The 20,484-nt window shown below is 44.3% G+C and overlaps 1 protein-coding gene across 11 annotated transcripts in view; it reads right to left on the reverse strand.

Moving 5' to 3' along the window:
- LOC310762364 (schwannomin-interacting protein 1) overlaps positions 1 to 20,484 on the reverse strand; it is a 388,732-nt gene that overhangs the window by 91,559 nt on the left and 276,689 nt on the right. For 6 of the 11 annotated variants that reach the window (XM_083613315.1, XM_083613307.1, XM_083613317.1 and 3 more), the window contains one exon: positions 492 to 1,250. In XM_083613315.1, the coding sequence (XP_083469441.1) occupies positions 492 to 1,250 (759 nt within the window). Of the gene's footprint in view, positions 1 to 491; positions 1,413 to 1,506; positions 1,752 to 20,484 lie in introns of those variants that run through there. The other 5 variants (XM_083613319.1, XM_083613320.1, XM_083613308.1 and 2 more) reach the window with 5 other exon arrangements.

Below are 20,484 nucleotides of genomic sequence, written 5' to 3' on the forward strand. Positions count from 1 at the left end.
CCTTTGCCACACAGAGGGTCACCTGCCTAACTCCTTCCTATTCCTTAAATCCTCTCTCAGCCAGGTCAGGTCAGAGACTCAAGCAACTCCTTCCCTTGCTGGAACAAAGAGGCAAGAGGCAATTCCAAGCCCTTCTTCCAAAATAAAATAGCTGAGTAAGAAAGCTGGTCTCTCTCTCTCATGCGCAACACACACATCATGCAGCTTCTCTACAAGCACCAGTGGTGACATATTTGGGAGGAAGGGGCCAGGACATGCATCCCAAACCCAGGAGAGCCACAGCTGTCCCTTTTGCAGCAACTGTGTGCAAATTGCCTTCTATGGGAAAGGAAAAAAAAAGCCAAATCCATCCCTCTCCCAGCGAGGGAAGTGACTCACCGCCTGCTCGACCTAACTAATAATTCCCATTGAAATTAACACTTCCCTTGCCATTCTCCTCCGCAAAGACAGAGCCGGGAAGATATAAGGAGGGGGGGGCCCCGCCAACTTACGGAAGTGTAGTTGCTCTTCTGGCTCCGGATCTCCTGCTCCTGGAACTGCAGCCCCGCCAGGTGCTTCTCCAGGGCTTCCCAGTCCATGGTGGGCAGCGGGGGCTCCTGCTCTTGCCAAGCCGTGCCCCCTCCTCCTCCTCCCCCCAAGGAGTTCTCCAAGGGGTGGAAGGCTACCAGCGAGCCCCCGTTGCTCAGCCTGCCCATGCCGCCCCCGGGCTGCCCTTTCTGGAGGCGGGGGGCTTTGCCGTAGCCGCCGCCGCCGCCCCCTTTGTGCCCAGTCCTGCGGCTAGAGGGCACCACGTTGGCATTGTGCCGGAGGTCCAGCGGGTGGTGCGGCTGGCGGTGCTGGCGCTGGGGATGCTGAGGAGCCGGGTGGCCGTGGGGAGCCGGGGGTGGCATAGCAGGGGTGGCGGTGGCGGTGATGGTGGGGAGGGCGAGGCGGGCGCTCCTCGCCTCCTCCAGCTCTTGCGCTAAACTCCTCCTGGCAGGGGCGGTTCGGGCACAGCGGCGGGCATCGTCCCTGTCCTCCGCCCACGCATCAGTCACCTTCCTCTGGTACACCTGGAAGTCCTCCTCCCCCTCTTCTTCCTCCTCCTCTTCCTCGTCTTCCTCCTCCTCCTCCGAGTCCTCCAAAGCAGCCAAGTCCAGGCTGGTGGGCGAGGGGGAAGATTTGCATTCCGAGCAAGGGGTCACTTTGCTGGAACTCGATTCCGAGCTGGAGCGGCTGCTGCAAGGGTCGCTGCCTAGATCCATGCCATCCTAGAGGACAGAGAAAGAGAGAGCGTTAGAAAAAGACCTATAGCCTAGCTCTCCTTTCCTGCCTTGGCTGCTGCTGTTGGAAGAACATCCCCGCCAGGCACTGAAAGAACCAGACAGACGGTTTCCCTCTCTCCAGATGCTGCCAGACTCTTAAAGGGAAAAGCCGGCGAAGGAAGGGAATCTGGGGGCGGGGGGAGAGAAGCCAAGGGGTGGGGAGGGGAGATCTCCGGCACTTCCCCGAAGTTTCCCACCCCACCTAGGCAGGGCATCCGCTTTGCGAGGAGAGGGCAGGGAGAGGTCTCCCAAGCAGGGGCGGTCCCTCTTGAGCCCCACCTAACGAGGAGGAAGGGGGCGCGCAGCAGCACCGGCAGCGCTCCGCCTGGAGAGCTCAGGCGCCGCCGCCGCCGCCGCCAACAGTTTCCTCTCCAGCACCGGCCGGGAGTCCCTCCTTGCCCTGCGACGGCTCCGGAAAGTTCCCGGCTCCCTCGCGCGCCCACTTGCGAATACAGAGCGCGAGCTACGCCGGTAGCGCGAGGGAAGGGGGGAGGGGGAGGAAGGAGTCTGGGAGCCCCACGCAGCCGGCGTAAAACTGGAGGGGGGAAAAAAGTGAATGAGACAATGCCGGCCCCACACCGCCCCCTACGGTACAGCCGGAGAGATCCTGGTGGCCGAAAAGGAGCCAAAAGCGTGGCCCCGGGAGGAGCTGAGCCACTTCTTCCCCCGAATTCTTTTCTGGGGGGTGCCGCGCAGTTATGTCTCCTCCTTCACACACGTAAAAGCAGCAGGGTTTTATTGGAGGGGAGAGGGAGATTGCCACTTCGCAGGAGAAGCATGAGTTTGAATTTGAAAAGTGGTGCAGCAGAGCAGAATTGCCAGATGCGATTGGCACGTGGCACCATCAGCCTCCACGGCATCTTCATGGATTGGGGTTTGAGTGGGGTGGCCGTGGGGGGGACGGGACACACATGACCCATTGGGCTGCAACATGTAAAAGAGGCTGAGAAGCCGGACCCTGTTCCATTTCCCACTCTTGAGCGAATGGTGGATTGAGATTAACTGGGTGCTTGTTTCCACATGATGATGATGATGATGATGATAATAATAATTAAAAATACATTAAAATGTCACACATTAAAAACTTCCCTGAACAGGGCTGCCTTCAGATGTCTCCTAAATGTCAGGTACAGTGGTACCTCGGGTTAAGTACTTAATTCGTTCCGGAGGTCTGTTCTTAACCTGAAACTGTTCTTAACCTGAAGCACCACGTCAGCTAATGGGGCCTCCTGCTGCTGCCACACCACCGGAGCACAATTTCTGTTCTCATCCTGAAGCAAAGTTCTTAACCTGAGGTACTATTTCTGGGTTAGCGGAGTCTGTAACCTGAAGTGTATGTAAACTGAAGCGTATGCAACCCGAGGTACCACTGTAGTTGTTTATCTCTTTGACATCTGATGGGAGGGCGTTCCACAGGGTGGGTGCCACTACTGAGAAGGCCCTCTGCCTGGTTCCCTGTAGCTTTGCTTCTCGCAATGAGGGAACCGCCAGAAAGCCCTCGGCGCTGGACCTCAGCCTCCGGGCAGAACGGACATGAGGGGTAAAAGTGTCCCCTCCTAGCAAGACCTTTAAGCTTCCTCTGAGAGCTGCAACCTCAGCACAATGGCTGTTCATCTGAGTTTCTAAAATAATTTACAGTGCAATCTAAGGCGTATTTACTCAGAAATGATGGAGCAATCCTATAGCAAGATCTACTGGAATGAGCCGCTTTAGGATGTAGTGGATCTCCAGCTAAGTTTGCTTAAACCTTCAGCTTGAACATCTATTCAAAAGCAGTTCTATTGAATTAAATGGGGCTTTCTCTTGAACAAATGGACCGCAGTCTTCTACATAGAAGTAAGCCTCCAGTTCAGTAGGGCTTCCTCCCATTACATTATATTTTATTTTTTCATGTTGATATGTTTTTTTTATTAGAGTTTTTCATAATACAATAAAGTCCAGGGTTTGTACATTTTAGTGAAAATGCCAAATTATTTTTGCGCTTCCTTGGTCAAGATTTTTAGCAAGCCACAGAAAGCCCTCTACGCTTCACAGGTGTTAGCTCCTCATTGCAAAGATAAATGGAAAAAAGTAGCCTGCGAAGGTTGTTTTTAAATATACAAATCAATTTTTAACACACCTATCCAGAACTCTAGGCATCCTGCCAGGTTTTTTTTTTTTAAAGTAAATCCATAGCATAAGAAAAATGCCACCATATAACCTGGCACTCATAATAATAAAGCACTTCAAACAAGTCAATACAGGGGAAGCATTTCAACCTCTTCCAAAATAATGATAACAGTGGATAAATAAATAAATAAAATCCCAGGAAGGGGGAAAAATGTCACATTCATATATTCTCACAATGAAGCCAAAGTTCTTCCCCTCTCCACAATCCCTCCTTCCTTGCAAAACAGCCTGAGGAAATGGATGAGCTTTGCAACATGCCCAGAAGGTCAACAGATTCAGACTTCTTATAAATCAAGACAAGTCGCACCAAAGACATCTTTGTTGATTCACAAAACAGCTGTATAACTCAGAAACAAGTCCCAACAGGTAGACAAACTTGTAACATTCAGGAGCGTACAGATAAAACCTAACACTTTGATCTCCATCAGAAACGAGCTAGTACTCACTGGACTATTTTCACAAACTCAGTAAGAGGAGGTCATGGTAAGCAACAGAAATGCGATGCAGCTCCTATAGACCATGATGGTCAATGCAATGCACAACCTTAGCATCAAAATGTACTTTTTAAAAAAATAGTCTATTTTTCAGTATACAGTGGTACCTCGGTTTAAGAACAGTCCTGTTTATGAACGATTTGGTTTAAGAACTCTGCAAAATCAGAAATAGTGTCTCAGTTTGCAAACTTTACCTTGGTTTAAGAACAGAATCCGAATGGTGGAAGGGCACCGGTGGCAGGAAGCCTCATTAGGGAAAGCGTGCCTCAGTTTAAGAACAGTTTTGGTTTAAGAATGGACTTCCAGAAAGGATTAAGTTCATAAACCGAGGTACCACTGTACTGACATAAAAATGTTTCTCCAAAATAGTAATAATGTTTTGCTTGGAATTTAAAACCTCAGTATGCACAGACTTAGTTGTGGGGAAACCCAGCCAGTTGTTGTTGTTGTTTAGCAGCATTTTGTACTCAGATGGGGACATCTACTAGGGTGCAATTCTATAGATGTTTACTTAGGAGTAATCCCACATTGAATACAGTGGGACTGGCTTTTTAGTAAACATACTGGATTGCATTGTTTGCTTCAAAAATAAGTGTACCCAATTTATTTTATGTGCATCCTGCCTTTTTCCAATCAGGAAATGTAGGGGGTGTATAGGTAAATTTCCCAGGTGATTCCCCTATCTAGGCATTGACCAGAACTAGATTTGCCTGGCTTTTGCAAAGTTGCCTTATCCTGTACCTTCAGCCCATGCCCAACTTCAATAGCGGAAAAATACTGATTAGCATCTTCAAAAGCAACAAACCAACTAGTTATATCTTAAATGGTTAGCTAAAATGTATAAAGCAAAATCAAATGCATGCTGGAAATCTAAAGAGAAAGAGGGCACCTTCTATCATATGTGGTGGACTTGTAAAGTAGTAAAAGAATTTTAGGAGATGATATATAATGAATCGGGGGGGGGGGGAATGTTTAAAATAACCTTTTCGAAGAAACCAGAAGCTTTTCTTTTAGGAATTGTAGGTGTCAAAATTCCAAGTGACCAGAAGAGACTATTTCTGTACGTGACTACTGCTGCCCGGACACTATTAGCTCAGAGAGGGAAAGAAGGTACAGACCCTACCAGGGAAGAATGGCAGATTAAACTGATGGACTATGCAGAAATGGCAAAACTGACCAGAAGAATTAGGAATCAGAAAGACCAAAATTTCAATAAGGAATGGGGAAAATACATAATTTATTAAAACAACAACATTGTAAACAATTAATATTGTTGGTAGGATTGGAATGATACTTGTAGTTAAAAGTTGGACTGTGGTTTTATTGAAGATTTAATAGAATTTAATTAACAGAGAAGATGCAGGAGAAAAGGTTAACATAAGGACCCACAAAAGGGGAGGAAAGAAGTCCAAGGGGAATTATAGATATTGTCTTATTGGCTCTCTTTGTGGTTGTTTGTAAATCAGAAAACCCAAAAATAAACTTTTTTTTTTAAAAAAATCTTAAATGGTTGCCAGACTTGCATCTTGATTATAGAGAGCCAGTGTGGTGTAGTGGTTAAGAGTGATAGACTCGTAATCTGGGGAACCGGGTTCGCTTCCCTGCTCCTCCACATGCAGCTGCTGGGTGACCTTGGGCCAGTCACACTTCTCTGAAGTCTCTCAGCCCCACTCACCTCACAGAGTGTTTGTTGTGGGGGAGGAAGGGAAAGGAGAATGTTAGCCGCTTTGAGACTCCTTCGGGTAGTGATAAAGCGGGATATCAAATCCAAACTCTTCTTCTCTTCTTCTTCTTATACCTACCATCAAAATATTGGCTATAAATATTTATAGCCACATCCTGGAAATACCAGCTGATACTTTCTGACAAGTCCATCAGAGACAGCTTCTGCTTTGCACTTCTTTAGCCCCACTCATGAGCACAGTTTGGATCTGGTGTACTCTACACTGGCTTAACTTAACTTCCCATAATTAAGACTGCTCCTTTAATTTATTTTCAGGAAAATATTTATAGGACTGCTGCCTAAACGGAGCTGCTTTAAAGGCTGGTTTAGCATAATGGCTAACGGCATATATCAGTGCTTGTTTACTCAGAAGGAAGTAGCCCAAACAAGCATTTGGGCACACACTTTTTAAATTTTACAACATATATCTTTGCACTGATAGTTTTGCTGCTGCATCCCCCTTAAGGCAGGCCATGACCAGTTCTCTGAAGACCAGTTCTCTGGTAAATGTGCTTAGGACTGCTTGGTGGTTTGAAAATGGTGGCAAAAGGTTCTCATACACTCACAGCCACACCAGAGGAAGAGAGGGAAGGTGGGAATGTATGAGCAGAGGCTTCTTCACATAACATTAAACTCAGACCCTCCAAGTGTCCCTATTTTCCAGGGATGTCCCTGATTTAGAGAAGCCACCCCAGTTTCTGATTTGATCCCGAAATGCCCCACTTTTCCTTAGGATGTCCCTATTTTCACTGGAGAAATGTTGGAGGGTATGGAGTTACGCGACTCCTGGGTCGTCTGAAGGCAATCCTGTATAGGGAAGGTTTTTTAAAACGTTTAATGTTTTATTGTGGTTTTTATATATGCTGGAAGGTGCCCAGAGTGGCTGGGGCAACCCAGTAAGATGTGTGGGGTATAAATAGTAAAATTATCACTATGGAATGAGACATCCGAAATGTCGAAGGGTATGTAAACCATTGCTTAGTATTACAATGTGAAGTGGTTTGAACACTTGAAATGTACAATGTGAGGACTAAATATTAATATTATTGCTATTAAACATTTCTGAAAAATATATTCATGGTTTTGAAAAACCAATTAAAATACAAAGAAGTAACCCACCCCTCAATTTCCCATGCTACAATGTTTATTGGTGTGTTTTTTAATGCAGACTCCCTTCACAAGCCAGTGTTGGATAGTGTCTTTAGATCGCCTGTAGTTTTCAAGAATAGGCTTTGAAGGAATTATAACTCCAGGGATACTGAGTGCCAACTGCACCAGAGGGTGTATATTAATATAGGTACATCCACATAATTATCAGTTTGCACTAACTTGATGATTTAGCCAATTTTTTTTTAATTGCAACTAATTACCAGTAGCCTATAAATAATATCTCGGTTAAAAAGCTAATCTGTTTTATTATATCCTGGTTCACTGAAGCCTGCTCTATAATACAAATTTGAGGCCTTCAAAGAACAGTGTTACAAAGGAAGGCTTTCCGTAGCGTCGACTTAATCATCTTTGCGTTTCAGCAACACTTTCAAATTTTAATTTGCAGAAATGAAAAGGATGTGTGTTAACAGGCAGAGCTCGCAAAGTTTATAATACTGATATTTATCTTTGAAATAATCAAAGTTCATTATGGGCTGTTAGAATTGGATTGTTACAAGAACTTCTGGGATAGCAAAGGGATGTTTCTGAATGCAATCTAAAGCATGAGCTATAACAGCAGTCAGACCTCAGTGCCTGTCCCAGGCAAAAATGGTCCTGAGTGGGAGATCCAGAAAGTTTGCCTGAAAATAAATAAATAAAGGAGGCTGTGAGGTGGAGACCTGAAAGGCAGATTTGTGTGCTGCTTTTCCTATTTGTCTTGACGTTAGCATCCAAGGACAGCAGTTTTAGACAGGGGCACAGGCCTTCTGAGCGTGTACCTCTTTTATGGTCCTATAAAGTCAAACGATTTCATGACACTGCAGCTCAAAAATCATTTGGAGAACATTATGCTAGTAATTACATGATCCTCTGTAGCTGTTTATAACATGTTAAGCAATTAATGGCTATCAGCACACACTTATGGGCTCTGGGAACCAGCTTAGCTGCAATTTGTGCCATGCAGTTTAGAGGGTGTTATTTTATTTCTCAGTGTTCTGTTCCTAGACTCATAGCAGATGAAAAAAGAAAAGAAGAAAGAAAACCCTGCTCACTGTGTCTAGAATGCAAAGTTAGAATATAGTAAACATAACCCTCAAAGTCCTCAATAACTGAATGCTAAAATAAATATATTATACAGTGCCATAGTACTTGGGAAATCATGGAAGCCATCGGTTTGCATTTCTCTTTAAAATAATACATCCCTAGCTCTTAGCAGTACCAGAATTGAGAAAGTGGGTTTCAGATATTTCTCTATCATCTATACTTGTTCATCTTGTCCCACAGGATGTGATCCAAACTACTCTGAAAACACCTGCCCAAGTTTCTGCCCCAAGTTTAGACCCTCCCCCCCAAAAGGGAGAGAGATAAATTATTTCATTCTCCTGAATTCCATTCCATACATCTCATGCCATACAAAGTAAACAAGCATGCAAACTGAGTACAATATAAACCTCCCTGGTTAAGCCGTTATCTGTGGGCCAAACAAGGGCAGAATCGAAGGCCAAGTATCTGCCTGGTAGAACAAAGCCTCTCATCCCTTAGTACTACCGGTACTTTGGAAGAGGAAACAAGATGCATGCGTGTTCAGGATTGGGGCCCTGCTGACATGCGGGAAGGGGGTGAGGAAGCATGACCTCTACAAAGCTGATCAGCTGGTGCCCATCTATTGCTTACACAGCACCCTATCTCGCTCAGCACTGGGTGTTATTGGACTACAACTCCCATCAGCCCAAGCCAGCATGGCCCAATGGCCAGGGATGATGGGAGTTGCAGTTCAGCAACATCTAAAGGGCTGCAGGTGCCCCATACCTGCTTTAGCTGAATAGCTCCCTTGACCTCTTGAAAAACTCATTTACTTACTTACTTACTTACTTACGGACTTATTTCATAAAATGTATGTACCGCTTGATTACAGAACAAACCTCAAAGCAGTTTCCAGAAAGGATAAAACAATACAATTATCGCTAAAATATTCACAACCGTAATTTAAAGCACAAGGAAGTTAAAACCGTAATAGAATGGACTAAGACAAATTAAGACTCATACAAACTTTCTAAACATCCTAAAGTTTACAGTTCAGCATGCAAGTGGTGTACAAGGGTAGGGAGAGAGGGCAAATGAGACAGGGCTGGGATTTTCTCTCTCTCCAAAGGACAATGATTTAAACGAGTTTTGCAACATAAATACTGTGCCTATTCAGTGTGGAGCTAGATGGTGAAAATAAAGGAATTACAGTGAAGTGTTGAATCAATTTGAAAGTAAAAATGCCTTGCTTGAAGAGAGATGGTACTTGATGTTGTAAAATAATTGTACTTTTGCATCTGTAGTGTTTCCAGTGCATCAGCATAATGAAAACCAAAGCACCCAGGGTAGCTGTTAATACTCAAGACACAAGGTTGCATTTTGCCAATTGTTCATAAATCAGTTACTCTCTTTGAAGTGAGCTACTATATTGTATATATAAAAAAACAATTTATATCCAGAACTTTGGCTAATGTTAACACTGTTCGGGAAGATAAGTGGACTCAAATCATTCCCCACCCCACAATTTCATTATTCAAATAGCATCTATTTCTTTGACCCATAGAGATGCCGTGGGAAACAATAGGTTTTTGTTCTGACAGATAGTTTTTGTTCTGTCGTGGAGGATGACATAACCAGTGACAGGGCCCCCCTCCCCCCGCTTGGAAAATTAACGGCCTCATGAAAGATGATGCATCCGATACTCAGTTTAAGAAGAAAGGGGTCTCTGTTAATCAAGAAACGTCCTTTGTATGTCAGGAGTCGCGACAATTCTTCCAAGCTCCATTATTCAGCAACAGCAACAATGCATTTCAATGCCTGCAGCTGACACCTTGTCCTCCACCCCCCCCTAATCTCAGATGGGTAGTTAATGCAACATCTTGCAATTCTGGCACTGATGTATCAGAAACTCTGCACTACTGAATACAGTTGCTAGTATTATGGAACACAGGAAGCTGGCTTGCAGTGCGTCACACCACAGGGCTCTCCAGGGTATCAGACAGCAGCTTTCCCCAGTCCAGCCTGAACGTGTAGGGCAGGGGTCAGCAACCTTTTCCAGCCGTGGGCTGGTCCACCGTCCCTCAGACCATGTGGGGGACCAGACTATATATTTTTTTGGGGGGGGGGAATGAACGAATTCCTATGCCCCACAAATAACCCAGAGATGCATTTTAAATAAAAGGACACATTCTACTCAGGTAAAAACACCAGGCAGGCCCCACAAATAACCCAGAGATGCATTTTAAATATAAGCACACATTCTATTCATGTAAAAACATGCTGATTCCCAGATCGTCTGCAGGCAGGATTGAGAAGGCGATTGGGCCACATCCGGCCCCCGGGCCTTAGGTTGTCTACCCCTGATGTAGGGTGTTGAACTGTGACCACCGCAGAGCAATAGTGGAGGGAAGGAGTTGCCTTCAAGCTTCTGGGCTTCCCAGAGGCATCTGGCTGGCTGCTGTGGGTGGGGGTGGGGAGGGCAGGATGCTGAACCACATGGACATTGGGTTTTAGCCACCCGAGCTCTTCTTGTATTTTTGAAACACTGAGCAGGGCATAGCTACTACTATGTCCTGTAATATCACATATGAGCCTTAACTACTGATGAAGCCCAGGATGGCGAAACAAGGCCAATATTCTGGAAATCCTTGTCTTAGACTCTGTGAAAGGATTCTGTGGAACTGTAACTTCATATGGATTGTTTGGACCTTATGAACAGACAGGTGGAGTAGACACTATTACATGGATGGACCTTATGGATGAACTGACTAGAGAATGATCTGATCCACTGGGTCTTCTGCTGCGTTCGTTTGTTGAACTTTATGAGTTACTTCCGTTGAAATTTATGATTTAATACATGAATAGTATACCTTATTTATCTAAGAACACAGCCGGTTACGTCTCGTGTGTTTACTGAGCTACAGTTCTCATCATACCTGACCATTGGCTATGCTGGCTGGTGCTTATGGAAGTTGGAAGGTCAGCAATAACTGAAGTGCCATAGATTCCCCACTCTTGTATTCAAATGCTAGATTTGGTACGGGGTTTTGGTACAGTCTCTGCTTGACATGAAACATTCTGAGTGATCTTGGTCCGGTCACACCTGGTCAAAATATCCTACCTCGCAGGGGTGTTGTGAGGATCAAATGGAGCAAACCTAATATGTGTTACTCTGAGCATATCAGGTGACATTTTATAGGGTCCCCTCTGAAATCACAGTGAATACTAGGATGCAGTGTGTAACATGTGGAATGCAAGCACCTGTGACGGCAAAATGTCTTGTGCTCTCTTTCCTGACTAAGCAAAGAAGCACTGCAGATGTCCCAGCAAAATGTCATAGGGACACATTAGTAGGTTATTAAATCTATTTGCCTCATTCATCATTGGCAAAGATGTGAACTTGTGTTAAGAAAATAAAGTAGATAAGGTGAACAGGATATGAATCTTTCTAACAGATTCCACTACTTTTTGTTTGTCTTTGGTTGGATTCTGATGCTTAAGTTAGGCAAGAAACTATGCCTGGAATGGATTGCTGACCCAGGCTTTGAGCAGGAAGGTCAAGTCCTGGCCACTGAAGTAATTGTATGTTGACAGAATGGGAAGGGTGTCCCCGTTCTGGTTTTTAACCACTCTGGTTGTGAGTACGAAATAGAAGTTAAAGCCCTGAGGTAGCAAACTTAATTTTTTTGGTATCTAAAACATGCCCCCAAAGAGATATTTCCAGTTGCCATCCATCAGTTTTGCCAGCCTCAGTCAGCGTGGTCAATGGTCAGGAGTGAAGGAAGTTGCAATGCAACAACATCTCCTGGGCCGCAGGTTCATTGCCTCTGCTTTTAAAGTGTGTGTTATCAGTTCAGGCCAAATTTGCTGCTGCATCCTGAAGTGTTTGCAACTGTGCAGGTAGGACCGGAATGGGGAACCTGTGGCCCTCCTGATTTTGTTAGACTAAAACTCCCGACATTTTTGCTCTCACTCAATTCTGTTTCTAAGGCTAACTGGAGGTTTACATATCCTTTTTTTGTGCCTCTTTGGACTATAGCTCTCATCAGCTGCAGCCAGCATGGCCAATGGTCAGGAATAGGGGCGGGGGAGAAATGTTATTCAGTTTCCATTTAAAGGCACACCTAGCTAATTTGAACTTTCTGAAATGACACATGCCAAAATGCACACTTCTCCATAAGTCTGTACGTATGAATATTTTAGGCAGAATTGCATACTAAAGTACATTAAGAGACATTCACACGGAAATGCTTATGATATTCACGAGGACTTTAGATCAAACAAACAAACAAACCAAAACTTGTTGTGGGAAATGCAGAGAACTAAATTTAAGGTTGGCAAAAATCAGAAACAAAGAGAAATCAAAATTGGCAAGTTTGTTCATCCCTGGTCCGAGATGGTGGATGCTGCAGTCCAGAAACATCTGCAAGGCTGCAGGGGCCCCATCCCTGTGGTACAATGTGGTATGGATGTTTTAGCTGAGATTCCTGAATTGCAGGGGGATGGACTAGATGACTCTTGGGGTCCCTTCCAACTCTACAATTCTATGATTCTATGATCTATTGCTCCCAGTAGTTAAAAGAATGCAGATTTGGGCCTTGTTATATAATCTTACAATTGAGCGGGGGACGAGAAGAGGAGAAGAAGAAGAAGAAGAAGAAGAAGAAGAAGAAGAAGAAGAAGAAGAAGAAGAAGAGAGGAGGAGGAGGAGGAGGAGGAGGAGGAGGAGGAGGAGTAGTTTGGATTTGATATCCCGCTTTATCACTACCCGAAGGAGTCTCAAAGTGGCTAACATTCTCCTTTCCCTTCCTTCCCCACAACAAACACTCTGTGAGGTGAGTGGGGCTGAGAGACTTCAGAGAAGTGTGACTGGCCCAAGGTCACCCAGCAGCTGCATGTGGAGGAGCAGGGAATCGAACCCGGTTCCCCAGATTACGAGTCTATCACTCTTAACCACTACACCACAGAGGAATCGCAGACCCTTATGTCTGAGATTTGGAAACTTTTTTTTTAAAGAGTGGCAGACTTTATTTTCAGATCAGTTTGTCACAGGATGATTATTTTAAGTGTTACCCTTCAACTTAGAAGAGAGATGAGAACATTTTGTTCCGTGCTTCAGTTTTTCCAACTTTATGAAGGTTCTATTGAAATTCAAGGAGGATTTCCTGACTTGGGAGCTTTTATTTTCTTCCAGTAAGCAATCCTGCTCCGTCCCCCAAATAAACAAGCAAATAAGAGAGATAATGAATTGTCCTCAATTTACAGAGGAGAAGCTGTATTTGGGGGGTGAGGAGGAGCCTCCTGTGATTAATATGTTTTAATGTATCACATTCTTGTCTATCACAGAAAGATACAGAGCAGTTGTGTTTTCAAATAAATATCCCTTGGTATCTTCAGACAGATAAATATTATTCCAAAGGGATGTGGTATGTAAGGAATTTTAATATAGTCTTACTTTCACTCCCCAGCATGACTGCTGTAGAGAAATGACTCATCTTTGAGTGATTTATGATACTTAAATCACACAACCAAATAATAATAATAGTAAGAATTACTTGGGAGGGGAAAAAATACAAACTTTTTTCCTGCTAAAAATCCATCTGCCTGGCATTTTCCTTAACTGTTAATGAAGATGGATGATAGCACATTTGGAAATGATCTTGCACCACACATTGTGGTCTGTATTATAACCATTATAATTAATCCATTGCTATTAACCACCATTAGCAACCTATATAGAAAGGAAGTATTAAAATACATGTAATAATAGAAGTATGTCTGTTTTGCTAGCTATGAAATGCAAAGGACTGTCCATTTTATCAAAGCATAAATAATATAGGAGCATACTTGAGACTTCCTAGACTTACAAGCCGAACCATGTCTATTGGGAGGTAGGTCCCATTGAATTAAATGGGGCTCACTCTCAGGTAAGTGGGGTTAGGACAGCAGTCCTATCTATGGTACAGTGAGACTTCAATCTATCTGATATTTATATAATTTCATTGTGTTTGGCATTGCCAAATAGAATTCGTTTCATTTTATTTTAGAAGATTTAGAAACTGCTCAATTAAAGAACTCTTTAAGTATGATAAAGGTGTAGATAAAACAACAGCTAAAAACTCAGTGCAATGGAAAAAACAAACAAATATACATAAAACCACCAACATTAAACCACAGATGCAAATCAGCAAAAAATAAATAATAATAATAAATCGAGAGAAATATAGGTAACTAAACAATATGTCTGTGTAAACTTGCCAAAACAAAAAAGGAAGTCAGCAGGTACAGGGCACCTGCCAAGAGGCAGGAAGTTCCGGAATCAGAGGATCACAGAATTGGAAGAAACCAGACCTTTTATATATATATGTTTTGGGGTATTCTCATTTTCCTACTCATATTGAAATACTGCCCCTCAATGAGGCCAAACTAAGATTCACAAATGTTTAGGGGAATGCGTACCCCTGCGTCTCCCCAGAAAAAAAAACACTGGAAGGAACCACAAAGCTGATGTTTGAAATCTACTGCTTAGCATCCTTGATCGCTGGCCATCCAGCCTCTGCTTAAAAACCTCTTACAAGGCAGCTTGGAAAGTCCAAAAAGTGAACGGATGGAATAAGGTTGTGTTGAAATGACTTTTCACATCACAGGTAATCTTTGTCAATTTCTGGCTTTGACTGCAGCTCCTAGCTGCCATTGCTTCTCATTTGGGCTACAGTCGCACCATACATGTAAATCACTGTGATCCCATTTCAAACAGTTGTGGTTTCCGCAAAGAACTCTGGGAGTTTGTTAAGGGTGCTGAAAGTGGTGTAACCAGCCCCAGATTTAGGGCAGTGTGGGTGGTTCCCTTGTACAGGGCAACCAAGGGGGTTCAAAATTTAGAAGATCTGTCATTCAGAAGATCCATTTTGGGGTGCCAATTTTTGGCTTCACTCTGGGCGCCATATTACCAAAGATTAGCAAAGTCCACCTCTGGGTGTAACAATCAATTCCTCTTCCTAGAAAACGCTCAAAATTGTGTTTCTGGAAGGGGAATAGGGGTCTCCTAACATCTCTCAGCACCTTTAACAAACTACAGATTCTGGCACCTACAGTTCTCAGAGTTCCCTCAGAGTGTTTGTCAAACCACTCTGAGCATTGTAGCTCTGTGAGGGGAATGGGGCCTAGTCCAAACACCTCTCAACGCCCTTAACAAACTACACTTCCCAGGATTCTTTGAGGGAAGACACAGGATCATAGAATATAGAACCTTGGGTTGCGATCACTGCAGGTTGTGCGTTTTCGGGTTACGGACGCGCCGAACCCGGAAGTACCGGAATGGGTTACTTCCAGGTTTTGGTGCTCGCACACGCACAGAAACACTAAATTGCGCTTTGCGCATGTGCAGAAGAGCCGAATCGCATCACACGTGTGCGCAGACGCGGTGCTGCAGATTGCGAACATGCCTCCCTCAAGGATCACGTTCGCAACCCGAAGTTCCACTGTAGTAGAATTGTTTAAAGTGCTAAGATACTGCTTTAAATGCATAGTGTGGACAGAGCCAATAAAATTTCAACATAGCAAGAGAGAAGTCAGATGAAAATAATATGAAGGTAGATGGACCAGTGATTTGACCTAATACAGTGGTACCTCGGGTTACATACGCTTCAGGTTACATACGCTTCAGGTTACAGACTCCACTAACCCAGAAATAATACCTCGGGGTAAGAACTTTGCTTCAGGATGAGAACATAAATCGTGCAGCAGCGGCGTGCCAGCAGCAGGAGGCCCCATTAGCTAAAGTGGTGCTTCAGGTTAAGAACAGTTTCAAGTTAAGAACAGACCTCCAGAACGAATTAAGTACTTAACCCGAGGTACCACTGTATAACAGTAGCTTCTTGTGTTCCCCAAGTACCTTGAGTGAGCAGGGTATGCATTTCTTCACAACTCATCCCTGTTGTTTTGTGTATAACTGGAGATGGTTTTTCGCGGTGAGCCACTGGATTTATGGCAGGTTAGCAATATAAAAGGCAATTATAAAAAATAGACTTTAGGAAGGTTTTAATTTAAATGAATATCACTCAAGTACAGCATGCCTTGAGGACCTCCCCTGCCTCTGGTAAGCAGTACATGATGAGGTCTCTTTCAGCTGAGCTATCTTTTCTTCACCCACCGATGCCTCCCCCCCCATCAAGGTCAATATTCCCTAGATCCCAAGAGCATGAGGTATTATGTGCCCACAGAGCTTTCATTTCCTTTGAACAGTTAAGATCTTAGTCTGAATGAGCCAATACATAATGTTGACAGCTGTGTTCCTTCAAGCCATGATGCACATTCATGCTACAGTGACATAAAAGAAGTATATGAAACGGAAGAAATCCATAGGCATTTGCCAGTCTATACAGTGGGGGGGGGGGAGGCTTATTCTCTCTTGACATTTGGGTGGGTGAAAAGGAAAAGGTTCCAGGGCATGGCCTGTGAGCAAGTGATATAGTAATCTTGCTTAATCAAAAGAGATTGGGCGTCTGATTAGTACCTGGGTGGGAGACCTCCTATATACTCTGTTTTGACTTCCATCACGGAGGAAAGGCAGAATAAAAATGGAATAAATAAATACAAATATGGAGTTGGATGAAATGGTCTGAGGCTTTTATATATGACGAGTGTGTATATTTTACTTGCATACCTGATGGTCTGTCAGCACATATCTTGAGGTACACAATGTCTGGGAAGATGTAATGCAAGAATACATGTAAGGCAAAGTAATAATTGTTTCTTTTTCCAGGCAGAACTGAAGGCCTATTCTATTTGGCAGGCTGAACTGATTCACACACAGAGGCTATGGCAGTGAAACCACTTCTCCATGGTGCGACCCCATGCTGCAGAGAGGTGTGTGTGTGTGTGTGCACGTGTTAAAAGTGAGACCATTTTGTGGCCTGGTGGTTCCTGTAAGTTAGCTACAAAACTGCTGTGTTACTTTCCTATCTCCTATAGATAATTTTCTGTAATGAAATGTTACTGTACTTGATGCAGTATCTGAAGCCGCAAGAAAACAGTTGAATTAATTCTTTTTTGGGGTCTAAATGCAAATGCAGTTTGAGAAGATAACTGTTGATAATTCACTGTCTGGAATTGGGCTGTTTTTCTCCCTTTCCCTTATCCAAAGGTATTCAGCTGCATTCTTTGGCTTCAGGAAGCTTATCTGGTAACTGCTTCAAAGAAAACAGCCATTCTGAGAAGCTGAATGCCAGGCGATTTTATTCCTAATGAATGGACCTTTAAGGTTGACGTGTCTATTGCATACCTCCAATCTTAGATAGAGGTTGCTGTGTATTAAGCGCATAAGGTTTTCATGATGACAGCCAGATAGCCAGGAAATACAAGAAGCCAGTTGCTTGCATAAGGTCTGGTGTCTGGCATTTTGTGCCAAAGAATTCTTGAAATGAGCAACACAGCCATAAGCTCCATGTTCACATTGTATGCACACATTTATTACTACTATTGCTACTTTTTGTTGTTACACATTGGCTGCATTTGGACATAATGAGTTAGCATTACAAGAATAAACCTGTTCTCACTCAGACTCGCGTGCTTGCCCATTTCCTTTCTTTCTCCATCATAGTCATAAGGAGGAGATCAGAAACTTCTGCTTCTGTTGTTAGATTAACCACCCTTTGTTGTTGTTGTTTAGTCATTTAGTCGTGTCCGACTCTTCGTGACCCCATGGACCAGAGCACGCCAGGCACTCCTGTCTTCCACTGCCTCCCGCAGTTTGGTCAAACTCATGCTGGTAGCTTCGAGAACACTATCCAACCATCTCGTCCTCTGTAGTCCACTTCTTGTGCCTCCATCTTTCCCAGGATCAGGGTCTTTTCCAGGGAGTCTTCTCTTCTCATGAGGTGGCCAGAGTACTGGAGCCTCAACTTTACGATCTGTCCTTCCAGTGAGCACTCAGGGCTGATTTCCTTCAGAATGGATAGGTTTGATCTTCTTGCAGTCCAAGGGACTCTCAAGAGTCTCCTCCAGCACCATAATTCAAAAGCATCAATTCTTTGGCGATCAGCCTTCTTTATGGTCCAGCTCTCACTTCCATACATCACTACTGGGAAAACCATAGCTTTAACTATACGGACCTTTGTTGGCAAGGTGATGTCTCTGCTTTTTAAGATGCTGTCTAGGTTTGTCATTTCTTTTCTCCCAAGAAGCAGGCGTCTTTTAATTTCGTGACCACCCTTTAGCATGTTATTAAATCCCTAAACTGTGGTTGAACTTAGTTATGGTTAGTGAAAACAACACAGCTTCAGGCTGAAGTTGGTTTGTTTACACTAACATAGTTAAGAATAACCACTGCTTGCCCAGGTTCCAATCATATGGCAAGTTGCACTTGATGAAAAATGAAAGTGAAACCTCCCAGATTCTTCTTTGTGCCTGTGATAGAGAAGTAAGGAGGAACGCACAAGCCCAGTGGGAGGCTAGGCTCAGTTTCATAACTGTAAACTATGGATTAGCATCACAACCGTTCTTGGCCATGTTGCCTCCCCCCACCTGGCAAAACAGTCAGGATCCAGACAATTAAGGTATAGGTGGGCAATTAAAATCCAGCCCAGCATACACATGCAGTATGTGTGAGTATTATTGGAGACACTCACTAGAAAACACACATAAGGTAAAGGTAAAGGGACCCCTGACCATTAGGCCCAGTCGTGACCGACTCTGGGGTTGCAACGCTCATCTCACTTTATTGGCCGAGGGAGCCGGGGTACAGCTTCCGGGTCATGTGGCCAGCATGACTAAGCCGCTTCTGGCGAACCAGAGCAGCGCACAGAAACGCCGTTTACCTTCCCGCCAGAGCGGTACCTATTTATCTACTTGCACTTTGACATGCTTTCGAACTGCAAGGTTGGCAGGAGCAGGGACCGAGAAAGGGGAGCTCACCCTGTCGCAGGGATTTGAACCGCCGACCTTCTGATCGGCAAGCCCTAGGCTCTGTGGTTTAACCCACAGCGCCACCCGTGTCCCTAGAAAACACACACACTAGGGAATAAAGCCCCATTGAACACCGTAGAAGTTGCTTCTGAGTAAATATAGCTTATGCTGCAAGTTCTTTCTTCCTCCACCATGGGTTATGTCCTACAGTTAAGGCTGGACCACTTTCTCAGTCCCAGCTGAGGCCTAGTCTTCCAATACGAATACAACCTTCATATGAGATACCCTACATATGACCTGTTACATGCACACATCATCCTCCAGAAAGTCTATGCACCAAGATGTGCTGGATTCCAGAAGGGAATGCAAACAGGCTGACTCAGGTCCCTTAAGATTTGTGTCCTCTACTTTTTGACTCATCCCTAGTCCCATGGGAACCAGCTAAAGCCACTAACTGCGATAGACGCAGCTGGAGATGTGCTTCTTTGTGGGTAGGTGTACACTGCTTTCTAAGCATCTTTTAAGTTAAATGGTTTTCAAAAGCCATTCATTGTATGAAACTGCTTTAGGTATACACGCCTCCTTATCGTTAATTGTGCTTTGTAGAGTGCTGAATATCCCGACTATGCTTGCGGCATCCACCTTTCCTCAGACAAGTTATGATCATGCAACTTATTCTCTACGCTTTAATAGCACCAAACTATAAAGCTGCTCAATACATTGCTTACATTAGAGAAAACAGCCTCTTTAAGTGTTCTAAGCATTTGAATCCCAAGAAACAGAAACATATCCTAGAAACAGTCTTGAAAAATGATTAAAGCACCATGGGATGCGTATTTTATTCAGTCTTTAAGAATGATGCTTCTTATTCTCCATATCATTAGCTCTGTATAACCATCACAACCACAAGCTTAAATCATATTAACAGTGCAATCCTGACCGTGTCTGCTCAGAAGTATGTCCTACTGAATTCAGTGGAACTGCCTCCCAAGCTTACTCTCGTTTAATGAGAGAGTAGACTCCACTGAGCAGAATAGGATTTACCGGTACTTCTTCCAAGCATGTACTGTATTTTTCACTCTATAAGATGCACCAGACCATAAGACGCACCTAGTTTTTGGAATAGGAAAACAAGAAAAAAAAAATCTGAATCCCAGAAGCCAGGACAGCTAGCGGGATCGTTGCGCAGCGATCCCGCTGGCTGTCCTGGCTTATGGGACAGCTGCGCACAGCCTCTCCTGGGCAAGGGGAGCCTTCATCCCCTGCCCGGGAGAGGCTGCGCACGGATAAGGCTCCCCTAAGAGCCGCGTTCCCCTTAAAGAGCACGCAAAGGGCAGCCCTTCTCCCTCCTCAGGGAAAAGCCCCCAAGAGCCACACACACGCTCCATGCAGCTCTTTAAAGGGAGTGCTGAGCAGAGCCTCCCGCCTGCATTCACTCCATAAGACGCACACACATTTCCCCTTACTTTTTAGGAGGGGGAAAGTGCATCTTACAGAGCGCAAAATACGGTAATTGTGTTGCAAACTGTGCATTAGCCAACTCGAAGCTGCAATTCTAAACACATTTACTCGAGAGTAAGCTCTACTTCTGAGTGATCATGCCTAAGATTTGTTGTCAGCCTTTAGCTCAGACTCAAGGACAAAATACAGCCTTCTCCACCAGGCCCTCGGGACTCATTCCAGGCCACACCCCTTTCCATGACTCATCGCTCAATGG

Source organism: Podarcis filfolensis (genome assembly GCF_964270895.1).
Source record: "Podarcis filfolensis genome assembly, chromosome: 5".
Taxonomy (NCBI): Eukaryota; Metazoa; Chordata; class Lepidosauria; order Squamata; family Lacertidae; genus Podarcis; species Podarcis filfolensis.